The sequence below is a fragment of the Pomacea canaliculata genome, linkage group LG2, assembly GCF_003073045.1.
Source record: "Pomacea canaliculata isolate SZHN2017 linkage group LG2, ASM307304v1, whole genome shotgun sequence".
Classification (NCBI taxonomy): Eukaryota; Metazoa; Mollusca; class Gastropoda; order Architaenioglossa; family Ampullariidae; genus Pomacea; species Pomacea canaliculata.
In genome coordinates this window covers 23,563,116-23,581,282 of record NC_037591.1, presented here as the reverse complement: position 1 = coordinate 23,581,282, position 18,167 = coordinate 23,563,116, and the positions used below count along the sequence as shown (strand labels likewise).

Sequence of the window (18,167 nt, the reverse complement as noted above, 5' to 3'; positions counted from 1 at the left end):
ATATTTATTTTGAGATTTACTTTAAAAGCAACATTTACAAAGCTGGTGGCTGCGAGTTTCGAATTGCAAATGGCGTATGTAGTTGTTTTGAAAATAGACGTATAGACAGCAAGGTAAATCCGCCGAAATCTACTCTTTGCCGAGTCATCGACTGATAAAACTAAATTGCCAAGTATCCTTCGTGACTTAAGAAATATTACTGCTGATTTTGGACCTGTTTTACTTGATGTAAAGTGTAATTCACGATTTCAATCAGACTGCGTTAAGTGCTTATATGATTGCAAATAACAAAAGTTGATAATCATTATGTGGCAAAGAAACAACATAAACAGGCGTACCAAAGATTGTCAGGTATCTACAAAAGCGGTGATTTTAATTCAGAATTGAATAACGTTTGAATTATTCCTTAATCGTTATGCAGTATTGTCCTGGTTGTGAACATGACTGCCCAAGTTCCAACGAAGATAGTGCTTAAAAGCACTACAAAGATGTCCTTAAATGATCGGTGAGATTGTGTTCCCATAAGAGACCTCTGATCTAATACGCAGACATTTGCATTAAAATAAATGACGATGTCTGTGAAGGCAGAGGTGAAACCTGGTGACCTTTTGAGGCACTATTATGGTTTCATCCTGCCTTTTTTTAATTTTGCAAAAAAAAAAAAAAGTCGATACCCGAGACCTGGTTTCCTGTCAAAGCTTACAGGAAAACCAGGAGTTGAAGATCGTCATTTTTCAACAAGTGGCTCATTCAACTATAAAGCACTTAAAATGCATATGACAGGCATACACTTGCAGAAAAATTGTATGCCTGTTCAAGTATCGGTGAAACACGGATCTCTGCAAGATAGATCCTCAAGTGTTTCATTATACTTGTGCTCATCAGCATTGATACAAGAAACGATGCACCAGATTTCAGACCAATTCTGTTTTTTGCATGAAATTTGTGTTTTCCTTTTTTTTTTGTAAGCAATGAAAGTGCCGCAGCTGTTGTAAATAATGCAAGGCAAAATAGTCTTGATCATGATTGAAGAAGCCATTACAGCAAACAAAAGCATCATTATATTACTTATGAGGTCTTTTTAAATGTATTTTGGGAACACAACATGGTCATATGTTTGATTCACTTTGTGAGTATTAGGCAACATTTGAATGCTTGACAATGAATCAGAAACCGCCACTTTTTCACTCAAGGAAAAGAAATTAAGACAGGGGAGGGCAGTGCAATGATTATGCCTCATTTACAAGAGAAAAGTTTAAAAATAAAGCCTTGCAAAGATAAATTTATTTTGAAGTTCAACCAAATTTTGGAACATGGTATCCCTTGCTTCCAAAGATTTACAAGCATTCAGCAGCAAACCCGACAGCAGCCAACAGTGCAGAACATTCGTGCCAGCATGGCAGCACAACAACAAGCCTCCGCAGCCAATAGACGCCTGGCTCAGCAACTTGCAAACAGACCTGGTATTGGGATGATGAACATGGCACAGCAGCAACCCATTAATATGTCACCACGATACCCATCCCAGCCACCACAGGTAGGTTGTGATTTTATTTTTTTTAAACCAGCAAAAGCATATATGTTCATGCATTTATGGGTGTGTTAATATATAGTTTCCTAGATATGCAGATCTTTGGAAATTTCATATATAAATTTTTAAGAGTGTGCAGTATCGAAAAAGACATTGAATATTTTGTTGCTGAGAACTGTTGTTACTTTGGTTAATTACAGCGTAGTCTTCAGCAACGGCTGGGAAAATCCAACATTAAGGCACGACTAAATTTAGAGGCAGTTGGACGAGGTGGAGGAATGCAACAAGGGAGAGGCAGAGGATTTATGCAGTGGGGTAGAGATGGCCGAGGGAGAGGCCAGAGCATTCAGACACCTCGTGGAGCTTCTCGTGGTCGTGGAAACATACAGCGTATGTTGTAAAATAATATTAATAATTTTTGGGTATTGTTTATAAAAGATGACAATAGCTTTATAAATTATTAGTTTTTTATATAGTTTGTAATATTTTAAAAGGATGTAGATTTTTTTTTTTTTTGGCCAGTCAGAATACATAGGGCAGACAAATAGAAAGTGGATTTTGGTTCCTTCATCCCGACAAAATGGTGCTGTATATCCTTATTTTTGGCATTTCAAAAGCAGTGTATGTGTAGATAGAAGTGGAGCAATGCATGGAAATTGTGAAAATGGTCCTGTTAAAAAAGTCATCTAATTTGTGGGATAGATATAGGCTCCACGTTCCCAGATTCAAGACGTATGAGAAATTAACTGTGCACAAGATATTATACAAATAGTGTAGTGTATACCAGTGTAACATAAAGATTCACTTGAAATGTACGTCATCTATTTGAGGACAGTATGAGGCAGATGCATTCAAAAATATAAAAGACAATGGTGAAAAGTTGAATTTGTCAATCTTTTGTGAAGATTTTTTTTTTTTAGCAAACACAAGTAGGCTTAACCCTGACCATATGTGTAATTCCAAGCTGCTTTTCAGTAGCTTTCTTTCCATCTTCACAGTAGGTACTCACTGAGCCAAAAAGAGGCAAGGAACAATGTCTGATCACTAGGGTAGTTGGCACTGCCTGTGACCTCCCCAGCCCAGGCCTAACCCATTTTCATACCAGACTGTGACTGAAAGATTACAGGAGTACTTTATTTAAAGTGTTATTTGTTTTCCTGTCACCTAAGGAGGTTGCTATTGCTTTGTAAAGTAAATCTTTTTTTTTCCTAAGTCACAAAAAATGCCTTTTTATATTAAAACCTTTTATTACCAGCTTTTTGTGTTGCAAACTGAGTTGCTGTGTTAAAAATTAACCTGTGCAGGTGGACGTGGCTCTCCAAGAGGTGTGGGAAATTACCCTGTTAGAGGTGGTCGTGGAAGAGGTCGTGGAGGTTTCTTAAGGTGAGATTTTGGATGGAATTTTTTGTTTGCTTGCTTGTCTCATACTCAAAATGGTGGTTTGCAAGTATTGACACATGCAAATATGTATTTGAAAATTAGCTGCAAGTTTCTGGTGTTTCTTTCTTCCATTTTAGTTCTTGATTTAGGGTGAGTTTCTGGGTCAAAAGATAAGTTGTGTTTGTATAAATATATGGGATCTTTAAAAGTTCTTTGCCAGAAAGTGATCTGGTCTTTTCATCATACATATTACTATATGCTGTGCTTACGGCTATCTTGCATATGAGGCTACTGCTTATATAAAAATTCAATAGGTTAACGAGCTGAAGCTTTGCCGAGTTTCCTGCACTGCATTGAGGTAAAAAAGTTCACTGGGACATTTACGTGGAACTGTGGGGCTGTGTTGAACCCAGGTCAAACTTCTTTGGGCGTAGCTTCCATCTGATTGGTTGGTTGCAGTCAAGTTGAGGCTGCTACACTAGCAAATTACATATATCAAAGAGATTTAAAAATATTTCTTAGGTGGTTCATTTCCCTCAAATGTAGATCTAAATATATTGAAATATAGCAAATGCACATGTTTGGAAGTGAGCTATTCACATGTGTTGTAATTAAAAAAAACACACACGCATATTTTATGCTTGTTGTTAGGGAGTGATGCTAACTATTAATAATCAAAACCCCATGAATATTCTTGTTGAGAATGGTATAAGCGACATTTTCCGTGCAAGCTTTTCTTCCTCCTTTATGGATTTTAATATCAGGAAATTGTTTTTGCATGGCTAGTTGACAGGACTTAGTTTGAATGATTGAGCAATAAATGTTATCCATTATCCCCCAAAAAGTTTACATGCACGAAAAAGCTATAAAATTCGGTTTGTGTGTTGAGCAAATGGTTTGAAAGTTTTCAGGAGAAACTTAAATTAGGACTACTAACCTGATAAGAACCACAGAAAAGGATGATCAAGCTAAATAGCTAATTATGTTTGGAATGCTTGTCAGTTGCTGCAGGTTATGAAGTGACTTTCTCCAAATCTGAGGGAAGAGATTTATTTCCTGTAAGTGTGGGCATAGTTAAGTCTTTGGGTGCTGAAAAATATCATTCTTTTGTTAAAACCAGTGTATAAACTTTTTTTAATATATTTTAATTTGTATATTTTATTATTACCTGTTAAACATATTTCTTTTCACACGGTGACAGTTTGGAGAGCATGTGAAAATAAACAAGTTTAGTTAAAGAGAGGCAACTGTTTCCATCATGTTTCTCATTGAAGAGATGTCTTAAGCAGGTCATTTTGTTGTGAACTACCTTATTAGGGTGACACAGAAATAAGTATTTTTGTTTCACCCAGAAGAAATGTGGAAGAAATGTCTAATTAGATAATGTATGTCTAAGGATGAAGAAAGTGATAGTCAAAAAGTGACATTTTATTAGTTTGTGTTTGTCTGAGACAAATATTTATGTTTTGTTAGCTTAAAATAATATCCTGGGTGAGTAAGCTGGGTGTCATTGTGAGCCCTTCTTTCACATGTATTAAAGCAGGGTGCTATTATCACCCAGATTCCCAGATGAGGACTTGCAGTCCTCAAATCGCTGGAGGGGCCGGGGTCAAGGCCGCAGAGATCGGCGGCGTGGGGGTCGTAATCAAGGCGAGAGGTGGTGCCTTTTCTTACCCACCTTTAAATCACCTCTACACCTTTGTCTGGCTTGCTAATGTTGTGTTTAGCTGTGGTGCATTTGGTTCATGTATGCACTTCAAATATTGGCTGGCATGGTGCAGATTTTAGAATACCTTCATTTAACGCGGCTTTTTTATTTTTTCTTCATTTCTGTTTCAACTAAAACCTGTGCTGGATGGACTTTTTGCTGGGCAATGCAGCAGCGGTTGTCCTTTTTACCCCATTTACCATAATCCCTTCATTGGTGATGTGTTCCATTTGTAGATCTGTCCTTAACAATTGCATTGTCACCAGATCTGGATATTCAGTTTGTGGTTTACTGTTTTACTAACAGTTTTCGGTTTGTGAAGAAGATACCGGTGGAAACTTCCCAAGGAAAAACTGTACAGAAAATGTGTTTACGTTGTGTTTAAATATTGAATTGGTAAGATGATGGTCTTTGCAAACTGGAAGCTTGGATTTCTTCTGTTTTGGATGCATTTTCATGACTTTAATGATCGAAAGTTGCTGTAAAATTAATCGAATCACTGGTGCAGGTTCCACTTTCTGTTAAAGTAATATGCAGCCAGAAACATTTTTTAATAATTTTTATTATTGAAACATAAAGGTACTAAGAACAGATGCGTTAAAAGTATGTTTGAATTGCAACATGCTGTTTTATAAGCCTGTGTTATGAACATCGTTAGCAATCAGTTAGAAAATTAGATATATGCAGATGTGCACACAAGCATGCCACATTAAAAAAAAGCTTATCTTTGCTATGTTCCAAGTGTCAACTGATCAGCATGGTTCTATGTAATTCTATGGTAAAAGCTGAGGCGGTTAAGGAATATCATTACAGTAGGAAAGAAGAGTCAAAAGGGACTTGGCAGGGAAAGTAATAGAGCATAGGTTGTTTGTATCTGTGTAGAGTGTAAAGGAGCATTGGTCAAATGAGGTAGTTCATTTTTTTATGATTCTAAGCAGCAGGATGATGTGCTTTTCTTACTCTTCTCATATCCTTCATTCTTTTGATTAAAATGGCTTTACATAGATGTGCTATATGGTTTGAATTAAAATAAATATTATAGTGAGAAAATTACTTCCAGTTCCTTGGCGATGACAGTTTTATATCATTTGCTTTTTAAACATTCACTATATTTTTTTTTTTTTATCTTTTGCTCACCTGTTAAAATGTTGCATGTTTGAAATCCCCTTTTATTTGAATTTTTAAGGCGCACATTTTTCTACACACTTCTTTTTCCATTACCTGTTTAGAATGATTGCAACCATAGCAGCCTTTTTTATTTTTGTACAACATTTAGTTGAGAGACAAAATAATTTCTGAGTGCCGTGTGTCAGCCGCATGTTGCATGTTCATTTTATCATGGATAGTACAGTTTTGTGGATAAGGAATGGAAGCAGTGATGATGTTAATTCATAACAATGTACTTAATATGTCACTAAAACGATGATGGAGCTGGCTTATTTATAAAGACAAAGCACATGTTTCATGTTTTCCCCACCCAGTTATATGCAGCAAGGTCACTTGTGATGCTTGTTAGTGTTGTCTTGGAAGAAAGTAGGTTATGATGTGGTTCTTGTTCCCTTATGTTAATTTGATTCTTTTTCAGATTTATACTATAAAGCTTGCCTAATCAGATATAACGTTAACCCTTTGCACTCTGTGTATAGCTAAAAGCCCACATCTGTTAGCGTAGACCGAAGTTGGTGTGAGAACATTTTTCAAACAGGTTAATTGAGACATGTCATGCAACAAAAATTAGTTTCACTATCACTACCACTAAAGAGCAAACGTAGAACTAACCACTTGTGTGTTTGGTTGGTTTTTTCCCCCTTCTTTTAAAAAAAAATTAAGGTATCTTAACAGAATATTTATGTGGTCTGAAAGCTTGTTGAGGTTTGTTTAAGTAACAGTAAATTAAGAATTGTAGCTGTTTTCAGTAATGTTTATTTTATTATTTGCAAAGGGACAACCTTCAGTTTCACTTGCTACATAATTAAAAGTATACTATTTTTTTATTTTAATATCTATATATGTTTGAAAAAGTAGCCAATTTTTAGACTTGATCATAACAAATACAATTCTTGAAGCTGTTGTGATAGGCCTTGTATTGCAGAACAGCTGTACACATACTCAGATAACACAGAATCTGGCATTCAGTTTGTATTTTTCCCATAAAAGCATCTGTTTTGCCATTTAAACATAATTGAAAATAAAGTCTCTTTTGATAAATTGGTGGATGTAGAAAAAATGTTTAGAAAACAACTCATCCATTGGGTGGTACTTGCTTAAGTGTGGTCAGCCTAATGTGTAAATAGAAATGTTGTTATCATCAAAATGTAAGTATTTTGCCGAAATAATAAAACCTGAAACAATTTTCTTCATGATCAGAACAGAGCAGATTTTACTTTTAAAAAATTACATAAAATACATAAATTTCCTGTTAACATGTAAGTGATTGCAGTTTCTTGTAGTGAAGTTTCTGTTTGACTGTGGCTCAGAAAATCATTTTCTTTGCCTTGATGTTGCCAATATTTTGCATTGGGACAGCAACCTGTACACTGTGGTTTTGTTGTTTTTTTTTTTTTTTTTTTAATTTCATTTGCTTGATCTTGTGAACATTCTGTGTAATGAATTGTACTTAAAATTTGCTGCTTTAGGCAGTGTATGTTCTGACCAGCCTAAATTGTTGGATATTGATAGTATTATGTTTGTAAGCATCATTCTTATATTGTTTAGACACCATAGGAATAAGTGGGATGAACTGCAGTGCAAATCTATCGAATACTATAATATCTCAGGCAGTAGTTATTGAATACCTTATAGTTAGCTATATTTTTGTAAAAAAAACAAAAAAAGAATGTCCTTTGTAGGTGCAAACATTTACAGTTTGTGACTTGATTACATTGCAGATTCCCTGGAAGAGGCGGTAATCGTGGTGGGCGAGGTGCTGCTGGAAGAGGTCAGAACATGCGAGGCAGAGGTCGGGGAAGAGGTGGACGTGGACGTGGACGTGGTGGCAGTGTAGATCAGGTGTCTAAAGAACAGCTTGATAACCAGCTGGATGAATATATGTCTAAAACCAAGTCTTATCTCAACTCTGAGCTGGATGCCTATATGGCTGAAGCAAACCCTTGAGGACTGAAGTCTGCCTATAGGTGTCACAGAGTGTGTCCAGAGAGTTTGTGTAGTGGGGTTACTCTGCTGTAATTTATTTAAAGTAAATGTGTACACTTTTTATCATTCTGAAGAGTCAAGATAGAAAGACAGCAGAACTGCTGCACAAGGGATTATGTATTATTTCAGAGGCTACCAAGTTTTCTACAAAGACTTCATCAAGCCTTATGGCTTAAAATTGTGAGAAAGAAACATATATCTGCAAAGTCTGGCAACTTTTGTAGAGTTTGTGTAGTCATAGGAAAAAAATGCTTCATTTGAACTTTTTCTCCCATACACCTATCATGATGATTTTGTGGAAAGTGTAAATTCACATCCACTCAGCTTCAGCATTGCACTTGAGAGTGACAAAATATGGACAAATCCAGTTACTGCTCAGCCTTTTGGGAGAGTGGGAAGGTGGGGTTGTAGTGATTTTAATCTGAGGTGATTTGCGTTATAAAGGCATAACTTCTGTATGTCTACTTTGGGTCTGCGAGTTCACCTTTCCTGAAGCATTTATTGTACATCAATCTTTACATTGCCATCAATCATGTCACCTAACTTTTCGTGGGCATAGCAGCATACTACATCTTGGTGCAGCCATTAAAAGTGCAGTCTTACTGGCACCGATGAGGGACATGAATGTGAAATACTGGAACGGACATTGTGCCTGATATGGTTTGAGATAAACTTATTTTGATGTATAAATAATTAATTTTGGGTGTCTCAGTGCAAAATCTGTTAACGATCTCTGGAGAAAATTAAAGAGAGATGAATTGCCAACAGGAAAATCCTGTTAACATGGCACCAAAAATGTATTTTGAATGTGATAATGCTCTGTTCATGCCTAATTTGAATTTGTTCTCCCGGGGTAAAAAAAATTCACAAGGGACAAGTAGAAATCATAATAAATCATCTTCATGTGGTTCAATATTGCCTAAAGTTTTGGATTTTTATCCCAAGCTAAAGTAAGCACATTGGAAATTCACTGAGGGTTACTGAGAACAATTATATGACAGCTTCCCAATATGTTGATGTTCAGGTGCAATAAAGCAGTTGAAATTGAAGTGAGTCTTTTTGCCTTTATTAAAAAGAAATCTTTTCTATCACCACCACCCCCAAAAATCCACCAGTCTTTCTTGGTACAAGAATAAGTACAGATCCTAGGAGCACACACCTTAGTGGTGGCCTCTTTCACATCAATATGATGACAGTCGTTTAGAATGCACCACAACAACAGCTGTAAGGGTGCTGCAATTTAGTACATGTAAAAGCTCACAAATATCTTAAAAGGCTAAAGCATCAACAATAACCCAACGAGGACGATCAGTAATACTTGATAGAGCTTGGATGTACTTTTAAAAAAAAAATTTTAACTGCCCCATTTCCATACCTCTTAACCTGTTGAAACAGCTTTGGAAATAGTGTTAGCCACTGCCTCCCACCCCCAAGGTGACCATAACTGCTCATGAAGAGTGCACAGTTAAAAAGAAATGGGAGTATTTATACATCATTAAATATTGACCAGCAACAGTAGATCCATATAAATTATTGAACAATCAAGCAGTCCCACTGACGTCCGTGGTCAAGCCTTAAAGCACCTGCACTGAAGTTGACAACCATGGCACCCTAATTCTGTGACCTAATAGGAATTGTTGGCTAATTCATGGGGGAGGGGGAATCTTAAATCCTAGTGTACGGAGCTATTTTCCCGCGCCAAATCCACCAAGGCTTTCACGCCTATCGTTTATAACTTTTCCAAGTCACTGTTGTTTAGCAAAATTCTGCTCCTCGCATTCACAGTTCTCAAATTGGTCTTGTTCATCGAATTGGGACACGGGAAACTCGTTTTGCATCGCCCTGTAACTTTCGTCTTTTGTAAATCACGTAGCCTCATATAAAGGCTATATATAAATCTACAGGTCTGAGATGCACGTTTTGTAAAAGTAGTGTAGGTTTTTGAAAGTAAATCAATCTTTGATTCATGTGCATCATTGAAAACATCCAAGAAAAATAAATTACAAGGGGTGAGCTTATACACAAGGATACGGAGAAAGTGAAAATATCAATGAAGTTAATCTAAATTTTAAGAACTACATTGGGGAAAAATAAAAAGTCTAAAGGAGACGGACTTTCTTACACATAAAATAATAATCTGAGAGCGGCAAAGAGTGGAAAATAAAATTGGAAGGGACAGGTTGATGTACGGAATCAGAAAAACGTGATGTGGGAGGCGGGGGTTTGGGGTGATGCGCCACAGGTAATCCAGTGCGGTTGTGTCCTGTTTACTCGTTCTTGGTTGACGGCAGATTCTTGGTCAAAAGTGGAGAAAGTGCAGCTAGTTTTAAAACAATCAAAATGTGATCGTATTATGCATGATGGGAATCAGGGAGGGGAAACCAGAAAGAATTATGACCTGCGAGGAAGTCATGTAGGTGGTGAGATGTATATGTTCTGTAACGTATATCTAATTTCTTACCTTGCTTGACACACTTTATTCTGCAAAAATGTCTGGATTCTTCTTAATTGTTTATTTGGTGGGGAAAGCATCAATCTGTGACATATCAAGACTCGGAAAGGGCTATATATGAGCTGTAGCTCGGGATGGATCTAAAGAAAATACACATTGAATCTTGGCATCATTTACATTTAATTGCTATACTAGCAGGGCTCCATGACTGACACCAAAGATCGTAAACGCAAAGGTAGATCATGACCATAGAGATCATAGAAGTCTGTGGCCATGACTTTCATTTCCGGAAGTTTCGTGACGCCGGCGCGAAGGTCGCGTTACAAGATTCGAAAATAGCAACGGCGAACACAGCGAGCATTGTCATGCCATTTCATTTCTGGTGTCCACGACAAGCTCGTTAGGATTTTTTTTTTTTTCGCTTTCTCACCGAAGATGAAACTAAGAATAACTGGTTTCTGTATTTCATTGCACAATTTTCAGATACAAATGAAGCTAACTTAGCCTTGACTTGAGACTTTCCCCATGGACGTGTATAGGTGGACTGCTGTCTGTCTGCCAAGACCAACGCTTAGCCTTTTGCGAAGTTCTCCGCTGTTAGTCTCGGCGAGCCTAAACAAAGAATGTAACTACACCGGAAGCTTTGTAGTATCATGCCTCGTTTTAGTAGTTAATCTGTAATGTGAATAAACCGGAAGCTTTATAGTATCATGCCTCGGTTTAGTAGAAAAAAAAAATCGTCTGCCAGCAGTCCAGTAATACAAGTTCGTGCTTTGACCTTCTTTAATTGGCATTTGAGTTTGTTGAATGACACTGACAGCTCTAGCAAAATAAACTCTAACAATGAAGTAAAATATGCATCATATACTATAACAAATAAAGCAGATAAAAAAAAGTGTTTGAAACGCATTATGGATTAAGTGATGCAGGCAAGGTGAGTTTATTGTTGCTAATAGCAGCAAGCTGTGAAAGACGAGACAAATATTAGGCTTTGAGACAAAAGATAAGAGAGTAATTGAAGGTTGATTGTATATCCCCTTTTTGTTTTATGCAGGCGAGATTTCAATAAGTTGGTCTGCTATAGAACTTTAATTGTCCTTTCTTCTTCGTGTTTTCGTGGTTGTGTTTACTATAATGTGCCTTGGTCACAATGATGTGTTCTTTATAAATCCGTTTTATTGTTATTAATTATTGTGTCGTGGTGATGATGGATTAAATCTGTTAGCGCTTCCTTTTTCAACTTCACGTGATTTATTAATTGCGACTGTGTGACACATAAACAACAAGTTGGATGGGTGAAGGAAAAACAAGAAGCTTCACCTAACCCGGCCCTGTCCTAAAATTATGAGTAATGTATATAAAGTAATAAGTTATAGATGAACAACGTCAAAATTACGGATAACTGCTCCTTGCATCACACACAATTGTTTTTTCACTTTACTATAGTCCTTTAACTGTCAAAGCTAAATAAAGATATGAGAAACACTATTCTCTCTTCTTCCCCCCCCCCCCTTCTCTCTCTCGCGCGCACACACACCCGACAATATGTGCTTAGATTTTTTTCTTACCCCATGCTAACCGGTGGTCGTTTGAGATTAAAAACTCCGGTGGTACCAGCCGCCACACGAATAGCTCACTCACTCTCCTCTTTATCCTTCCGTTCCTCCTCTCAGCTATCTTTGTCTCAGAAACGACGTTATCCAACTTTATTTCCGCCGAGTAGATGTACACCGCTACCCGACTTGCTCGATCCTTTCCTGTCTTTCGCTCTCTCATAGAATACACTCTTAATTTACAGTTGTAAAATTTGCTCTGCATTGTAAAATGGTGTGTGAAGTTCCTTCTCGTAGCATTTATTCGTTTTGATGCAAACAAAATATTTTCTTGCCAGAGTTTGTCTTGAATTTTCTGCGGCTTGTATAACACACATATAGCATTGGAATAACTACGAAACACGTCAATTTCCCCGGGAAACACGCCAGTCTACAGCCATGCATCTTTTAAAACAAGAAAACTTGGTGGTTATAATTAATTTGACGTCTAATTATCTCCGTCTTCTCCTAAACTCCCACTCCTTCGGAGGTCTGACTTCAGCTACGGGTCGCTTGTAGGGTTGACAAACTAGTTTTCCTACGCATGCGCACAACAGACTGTCGCGTGTACGTGCAGCTGTGCCGTGAGGGTGAGTGCTTGGCACGAGCGTGGTTGGACTTGGAGACAATATAAAGGTTCATCCACTCAGAGACTACAGTACAGTACCTGAAAATCAGACCACGAAACCGACATGACACAGAGCTCGGCGGGGCGACACGGAGTTTCTGTGTAATACCTTTCCACCTTCCTCCGAAACTGCCAAGTGATGCGTGTTCGTGTGTTACCAGAATAACGTCTTCCTGGAGGGCCGAAAGGTAAGCTGTCACTTGTTCTGCTCTCCATACATCTCTCCCCTATCCCCAGACCTCTGTCCAAAAAAAAACTCGGGTCGCAGCCCACTCTTCTTTTTTTTCAGAGTATATGTGACACCTCACATATTGTTGAAAATAATAATTGTGGAGACTTCATTTATTGGAGATTACTGAACTCGCTCCACAGTCTTATTAATTGAATCCAAACGATAAAACTTTGCTAGCTTCACTCTTGTTACTGCTGTAAAAAAACAAAAACAAAAACACACACAAAACCATGCGCTGTCCTTCTTTGGGTGGACAAAAAGCAATAAAATGTCTATGAATCCTGACAGTTAGGGTTAGTTATTATTTCCAGGAGAAGTGCGACATAAGGTTTATGACATGGCGCTCGACGTGACACAATGGACTGCTAAAGGAACAGACGGAAAGAGCAGCCGCAATGGCGTATGGCGAGTGGTGCTACACCTGCTTCTGTTTTTTCTGTGTTGTCACACTGCTGAGGGCGGCTCACGCATGGTGGAGCCGCCAACACGCTCGAGTTTATGGAGATACGGATTTGGGACGCCTGTCAACTTCTATGATGACGATGTTAACTGTGGAGGTTTTCAGGTGAGTGGGAAGAAGGTAGTCCCCGGTTAACATACGTCCAAGTTATGGATGACATATCGGCAGTTACGAACGAGCTGCCACAAGGCCTATTAATTAAACAAAAAAATCCGAGAGATTGTTTTGAACAATCAGACAGATTGTTCGTAGTTACAAACGTGGGGGGGGGGGCAATAGTTTGTTAAGCTATTGTTGATGGTGTGAAGATGTTTTGTTTGAAAGTGTTTCTGAAACATTTTATGTGCGTTAGAAAGCTTAACTGTAGGACTAGGTGATGCTTAAAACAAACCGCAGGTATGTGTTCCGAATTACATACGAAATCCACTTTCAATGTTTCTTTTTCTTAGTGCTAAATTAAGTCAACCCAAGACAAATCGCATTATCTCTAATATATTTGTAGAGCTGAGGGAAGAAATATAGGTTTCTCTGTATTCACTTGTCCAGGTGCAACACGTAAACAACGAGGGTATGTGCGGTGTCTGTGGCGACCCTTGGAATGCCCCGACGCCACGCGACAACGAGGCTGGTGGCACACTGGCTCCAAACCCACTTCCAGTCAGAGTCTACAAGAAAGGAGGTTTCATTCCGGTAGGTCTTGTTACAATTTGTTGCTGTCGTATTTATTTATTTTGGAACATAGGTTCTTCACAGAGGATAGGACTTCTTTCTCCGACACCACTGCACTTGTTATATTTGTTACTATTATTATGGATTTCTTGTTAAAGTCAAATATTTGCTATGCTTAATATTTAGTTCTTACTTGTTGTTTTGACATTTGGCCTTCCATTGCATTTCTCCAGTTTACGTATTGTGAGGTCACAAGTCACAAAATTCGTGCTATGCAACATCAAGGCACTTGACAACTATAGGCACACGAACGACCAAACACACGTATACACTAAGATGAACAGTAGCACGCAACACTCTCGGGATAACCCCGCATTTCCATCATCGCCCCTATCCCTTTGTTTCTTCAGTACTGCGCTACTGCCTTCTTCTTCTTCTTAGTATGTGTCTTGTCTGAATTATCATCCTCATCGTCACATCGCAGGTCGCTGTGGACTCGACTTCAGAGCTGCTAGGCAAGTACGAGTTTCGCCTGTGTAAGCTGGAGTCAAACAAAGAAACTCCCGACCAGCATTGTTTTGATCAGTACCGCTTGTCCATCGTGGAATCCGAATATGGCCAGTCCTACCAGATTAGCCAGTCCGGCGGCCTTATCAGCCTGCACCTCAAGCTCCCAGAGGACATGGTGTGCAGCCATTGTTTGCTGCAGTGGCGCCACATCACTGGTGAGCAGTGATCAACCACATAAACACACGTGAGACAGAGAAAGCAATCAGGCATGCAGACATACCTTGGCGTTACAAGCATCTTTTTCTCCAAAACATCTTTGCTCACAAGTATCTATCTAAGAAAGAGAGGAAACAGGCAGCAATGGAGGGAGAAAATTTTTAAATTGTAGTAATTATAGTATTTGTATGTCTTTACAAAGGGAAGTACGTCATAGAGGCATGACATAGTCACAACATTTTGTGCGCTTTATTCCAATTGGAACTTTATGCGAGTTCGAATCCTAGGTGTATCATTGGTAAAGGAGAGAGAAAGGCAATTTTTTTTTTTTTTTTTTATTTCCGAGGACAAATAGGATAAGTAGAATATGCACGCTTTTTAAATTTAGCCCTCGCCTTCAAGGAGGACGCGGAAAAGGGGGTGGCTGAAAGAATTTTCATTGCTTTTACCTGTCACTGACCGAAATGACGGAAGCATCCGCGACACCATCTCTCGTGTAAAGAACTTGGAGACCTCTGAACGGTTTTCAAACTTGAACAGACTCCCTTGAACTGTCCACGGTGAGAAATTCTCCTAAAATTTCCTGTTTAGGATGATTATTAATCTTCATGAATAATGTCGTGTCGAGTTTTGTAAATACTCCTTCCCTTCGCGCTGACGGTAAAATATTCATCGCTGGCTTCCCCACTGACCCACACATCAACGACAGCCTCAACCACGGACGTGTATAGGTGGACTGATATCCTTTTCACATTAACTTTGTATGATGAGCCTCCCGCCCCCACCTCTATTCTAGCCCTTTTCCTTCTTTCTCGCTTTCCTTTTCTCTCCTTTCGCCTTTTTGTTTTTCTCCATACTTTGTCTTTAGTCTAGGCATCTTACAGCTTATCTTTATGAGAAATGTGTAATAAACGTTCGGCAAGTGTTCTTCAGTTCAAAGCATGAACATAGCCTGTCTTCCGTTAAGTGCAGCGACATCACCTGAAGTTTCTCGTACCACCTGTTTAGACTGAGCACAATTCTTTTTCGAAGTCGCATCACATTCAGAGTTTCAGCAGTGAGAAATGTGACAAGACGTACATTACGCCCTTCTAAGCACCACCCCCACCCGTATTATTTTGACTAATGATTCAGGACGAACAATCCTTCTTACAAGGGCTGTCGAGCAGGAAATTAATAATTACTTCGCCCGCTCTATGCGAAGTGAAACAAGTGGGATTTGTACCGCCAACCTATGTATTGTGCATTTGGACTCAGACAACAGCGCGACACACCAGATTAAAACGGCTGAAACGGTTGAGTGAATACAAATGGGGGTTAGACGCAGAAACTGTAACACGACACATTCCTACATGCTTGAGAAATGCAGGAACAATGTGAGATAAACATTTTAAAATGTTGGATGCTTCTGATACTCTACTTTCTCATGAAGACATTTTTAAAATGTAAAATAATGCGAGTTTTATCTGAAACATTTTGCTGCTACAGCTTCTGTACATGCAAATGCATGTATTTATCTTGGCAGTTATTATTGCCTTGGGCTACAATGACGCTAGCAAAATAAAACTAAATTCAAAGAAGAACACGAAGAAAAATACTAGGGATGATTTCATACTTACTATTACAGAATCGGTTGAAAAACGAACCATACAAATCAAGACAAATTAATATATCAGAAAAAACTTCAAATAGTAACATATTTAAACATATTTACAAAAAAGATGCGTTTGGAGCAAACGCTTAAACGCTTTGGAAGACTGAAGAACTTGAAAGGGAAGGGAGTTCCAGATCAGATCTTAAATGTATAGTAAGTGGACTGAATACGTTTTCGTTAATCAGTTGGTTTTGTATGCAAACTGAATGCTTGTTTACTTTCGATGTTCAGGAATCATTCATCCGCGTCACTGTGTTGTGCAGGATTCAAAACCAACCGCCAAGGTTGCGTGCAGTGCGGCACGGAGGAACCGCAGTGCAACTATTGCAAAGGGTGCGGTGACCAGGAGTGGTACCAGGGGTGCGCCGACATCGCGGTTATCGACGTCATGGGCAGCCACCCAGCGGTTCTCGGGGTGCTCACCCAGCAGGAGCTCAAGGACAAGTGGGAGGCCTTCCTCAAGAACTGCACGGTAGGCGGCGACGACAAGAAGGGACCGAGCTCAATCGACAACAAAATAAACATCTCGTACATTTTTTCTGAGTCGACATCGTCTGATTTCGCGAGTTCCTTGTGGCAGAATGTCACTGATGCCCCATCAACAAAACTAGCCGTTACTTTCCCGATTACGGCCACGGCGACAGTCACTGGGAAAATAGAAACCGCCACGACACTCCAACCCTCGCTCTCCTCACCAATCTCGTGCGCCGCTGATCCAAAGTCACAACCCTCGCCTATCGAGTCGTCACCTCGCAATGACAAAGAGGGGAATCATCCGGTTGCAAATACACACACGGTGCTGCTACTGCCTACCGTGGGAGACTCGAAACTAGTTCCTCCGACGAAGACCCCCGAGCTGAACTGCCTACTGTCGTGAGACCCACAGCAAACCCCATCCATCCATCCACTCAGCCGTTAGATACCCAGTCCCTACATCCGTCTTCGCCTCCTGGCAATGTGGAAATGGGCGTTCTCAAGCCTGCTTCCGGCGTCCAACCGGTTGTGGATCTTCATACTAGGCAGGACAGTTTTCATAAGGGTGATGCAGGCAACCTCCAAGGCGCTGGGCCCCAACACCGACCCCTCACCCCCACTACCAGGACTCCCCCAAGACCATGGGAACGGTGGTGGAATTCTCCTGGGCAGGGAAGTATCCCTAGCCAGCGGTGCTACGTCCCCTACAAAACCGCTTGGTACATGCAAAGCGCGATAGTCTGGTGCAAGCGCAACTGCCCTCGGAGAGGGTCGCTGTGTCATTATAACATCTGCAGGCCCGTCTCATGCTCCCGCCTACCCGTACAAGCCCCTAGGCAACCACTTTCAAGCCTTTCTTGGCTTATTTCTCTCTTTCTTGAAGGTTTTCCCGAAAACATATGACTAGAAGGTACTGATCGAGACTAAAAGCTATTACAAATTCTCGACAGACACTTATCACGGCTCTCAGCTTGCCCACCATATTAGTGGCTTTAATATTTATTAAACGCGCTTGTTTACAAAGTGTGCAGCGTCCAGACATTGCCCAAAAGATAAAGGTTAGGAATTAGATGGTCACACAACAAGAAAGGGCTGGGGATGGGGTATAGTGGGTTCGAATGTCAATGACACACGTTCATTTACACCATTCACTGTTTATTCCTGTACAACAACCGGGATTAAACACATCGCGACTTGTAAACGTGTGTGTGTGTGCGCGTTTGCAAGAATGTGGACATGTATAAGTAAGAAGCTTTTATAATTTATTCACGCTCTCATCCTTTACACGTGCTTAGAGGACCACAGCGCTTTAGTGATGACTTTTCATGGCAACGAATTGTACATACATCATCCGTTGTATCAGCCGAGTGGTCAGAGCACCAGCACCCGAGCGCGGAGGCGTGCACACTAGCTGCTCGATCAGCAGTCATGCAGCGCATCTGACTCGGCTGTTAAATGGCTATTTGATCATGTACATGGGTGGGGAAGGACAGGCTGCAAGGGAAGGA

The 18,167-nt window shown here is 39.6% G+C and overlaps 2 protein-coding genes across 5 annotated transcripts; both read left to right on the top strand.

Annotated features, from left to right (window-relative positions):
* The first annotated feature begins 40 nt into the window (after positions 1-40).
* On the top strand, positions 41-8,821 carry LOC112557330 (chromatin target of PRMT1 protein-like). 3 transcript variants are annotated; one of them, XM_025227124.1, is made up of 7 exons: positions 41-172; positions 422-505; positions 1,336-1,537; positions 1,732-1,921; positions 2,836-2,914; positions 4,473-4,568; positions 7,508-8,821. In XM_025227124.1, the coding sequence occupies exons 2-7, from the start codon at positions 441-443 to the stop codon at positions 7,731-7,733; spliced, it is 858 nt and encodes a 285-aa protein (XP_025082909.1). In that variant the 5' UTR covers positions 41-172; positions 422-440; the 3' UTR covers positions 7,734-8,821. The 3 variants fall into 3 exon arrangements, with proteins under 3 accessions (XP_025082909.1, XP_025082908.1, XP_025082910.1); XM_025227123.1 differs by lacking the exons at positions 41-172; positions 422-505 and having other exon boundaries at positions 512-1,537; XM_025227125.1 differs by lacking the exons at positions 41-172; positions 422-505; positions 4,473-4,568 and having other exon boundaries at positions 515-1,537.
* A 3,528-nt stretch (positions 8,822-12,349) lies between these two features.
* On the top strand, positions 12,350-17,863 carry LOC112557877. 2 transcript variants are annotated; one of them, XM_025227973.1, is made up of 5 exons: positions 12,350-12,632; positions 12,991-13,241; positions 13,683-13,826; positions 14,290-14,530; positions 16,449-17,863. In XM_025227973.1, the coding sequence occupies exons 2-5, from the start codon at positions 13,014-13,016 to the stop codon at positions 17,060-17,062; spliced, it is 1,227 nt and encodes a 408-aa protein (XP_025083758.1). In that variant the 5' UTR covers positions 12,350-12,632; positions 12,991-13,013; the 3' UTR covers positions 17,063-17,863. The 2 variants fall into 2 exon arrangements, with proteins under 2 accessions (XP_025083758.1, XP_025083757.1); XM_025227972.1 differs by having other exon boundaries at positions 12,352-12,632; positions 12,988-13,241; positions 16,449-17,860.
* Positions 17,864-18,167: the final 304 nt, after the last annotated feature.

Bases quoted from the DNA above. Each gene is read 5' to 3' on its own strand.
- LOC112557330 (XM_025227123.1), top strand. From the start codon at position 1,226: ATGATTATGCCTCATTTACAAGAGAAAAGTTTAAAAATAAAGCCTTGC. The intron at 1,922-2,835 runs GTATGTTGTAAA...TAACCTGTGCAG, and splicing joins TGGTCGTGGAAACATACAGC to GTGGACGTGGCTCTCCAAGA. The intron at 4,569-7,507 runs GTGGTGCCTTTT...ATTACATTGCAG, and splicing joins GGTCGTAATCAAGGCGAGAG to ATTCCCTGGAAGAGGCGGTA.
- LOC112557877 (XM_025227973.1), top strand. From the start codon at position 13,014: ATGGCGCTCGACGTGACACAATGGACTGCTAAAGGAACAGACGGAAAG. The intron at 13,242-13,682 runs GTGAGTGGGAAG...TCACTTGTCCAG, and splicing joins TTAACTGTGGAGGTTTTCAG to GTGCAACACGTAAACAACGA. The intron at 13,827-14,289 runs GTAGGTCTTGTT...GTCACATCGCAG, and splicing joins AGAAAGGAGGTTTCATTCCG to GTCGCTGTGGACTCGACTTC.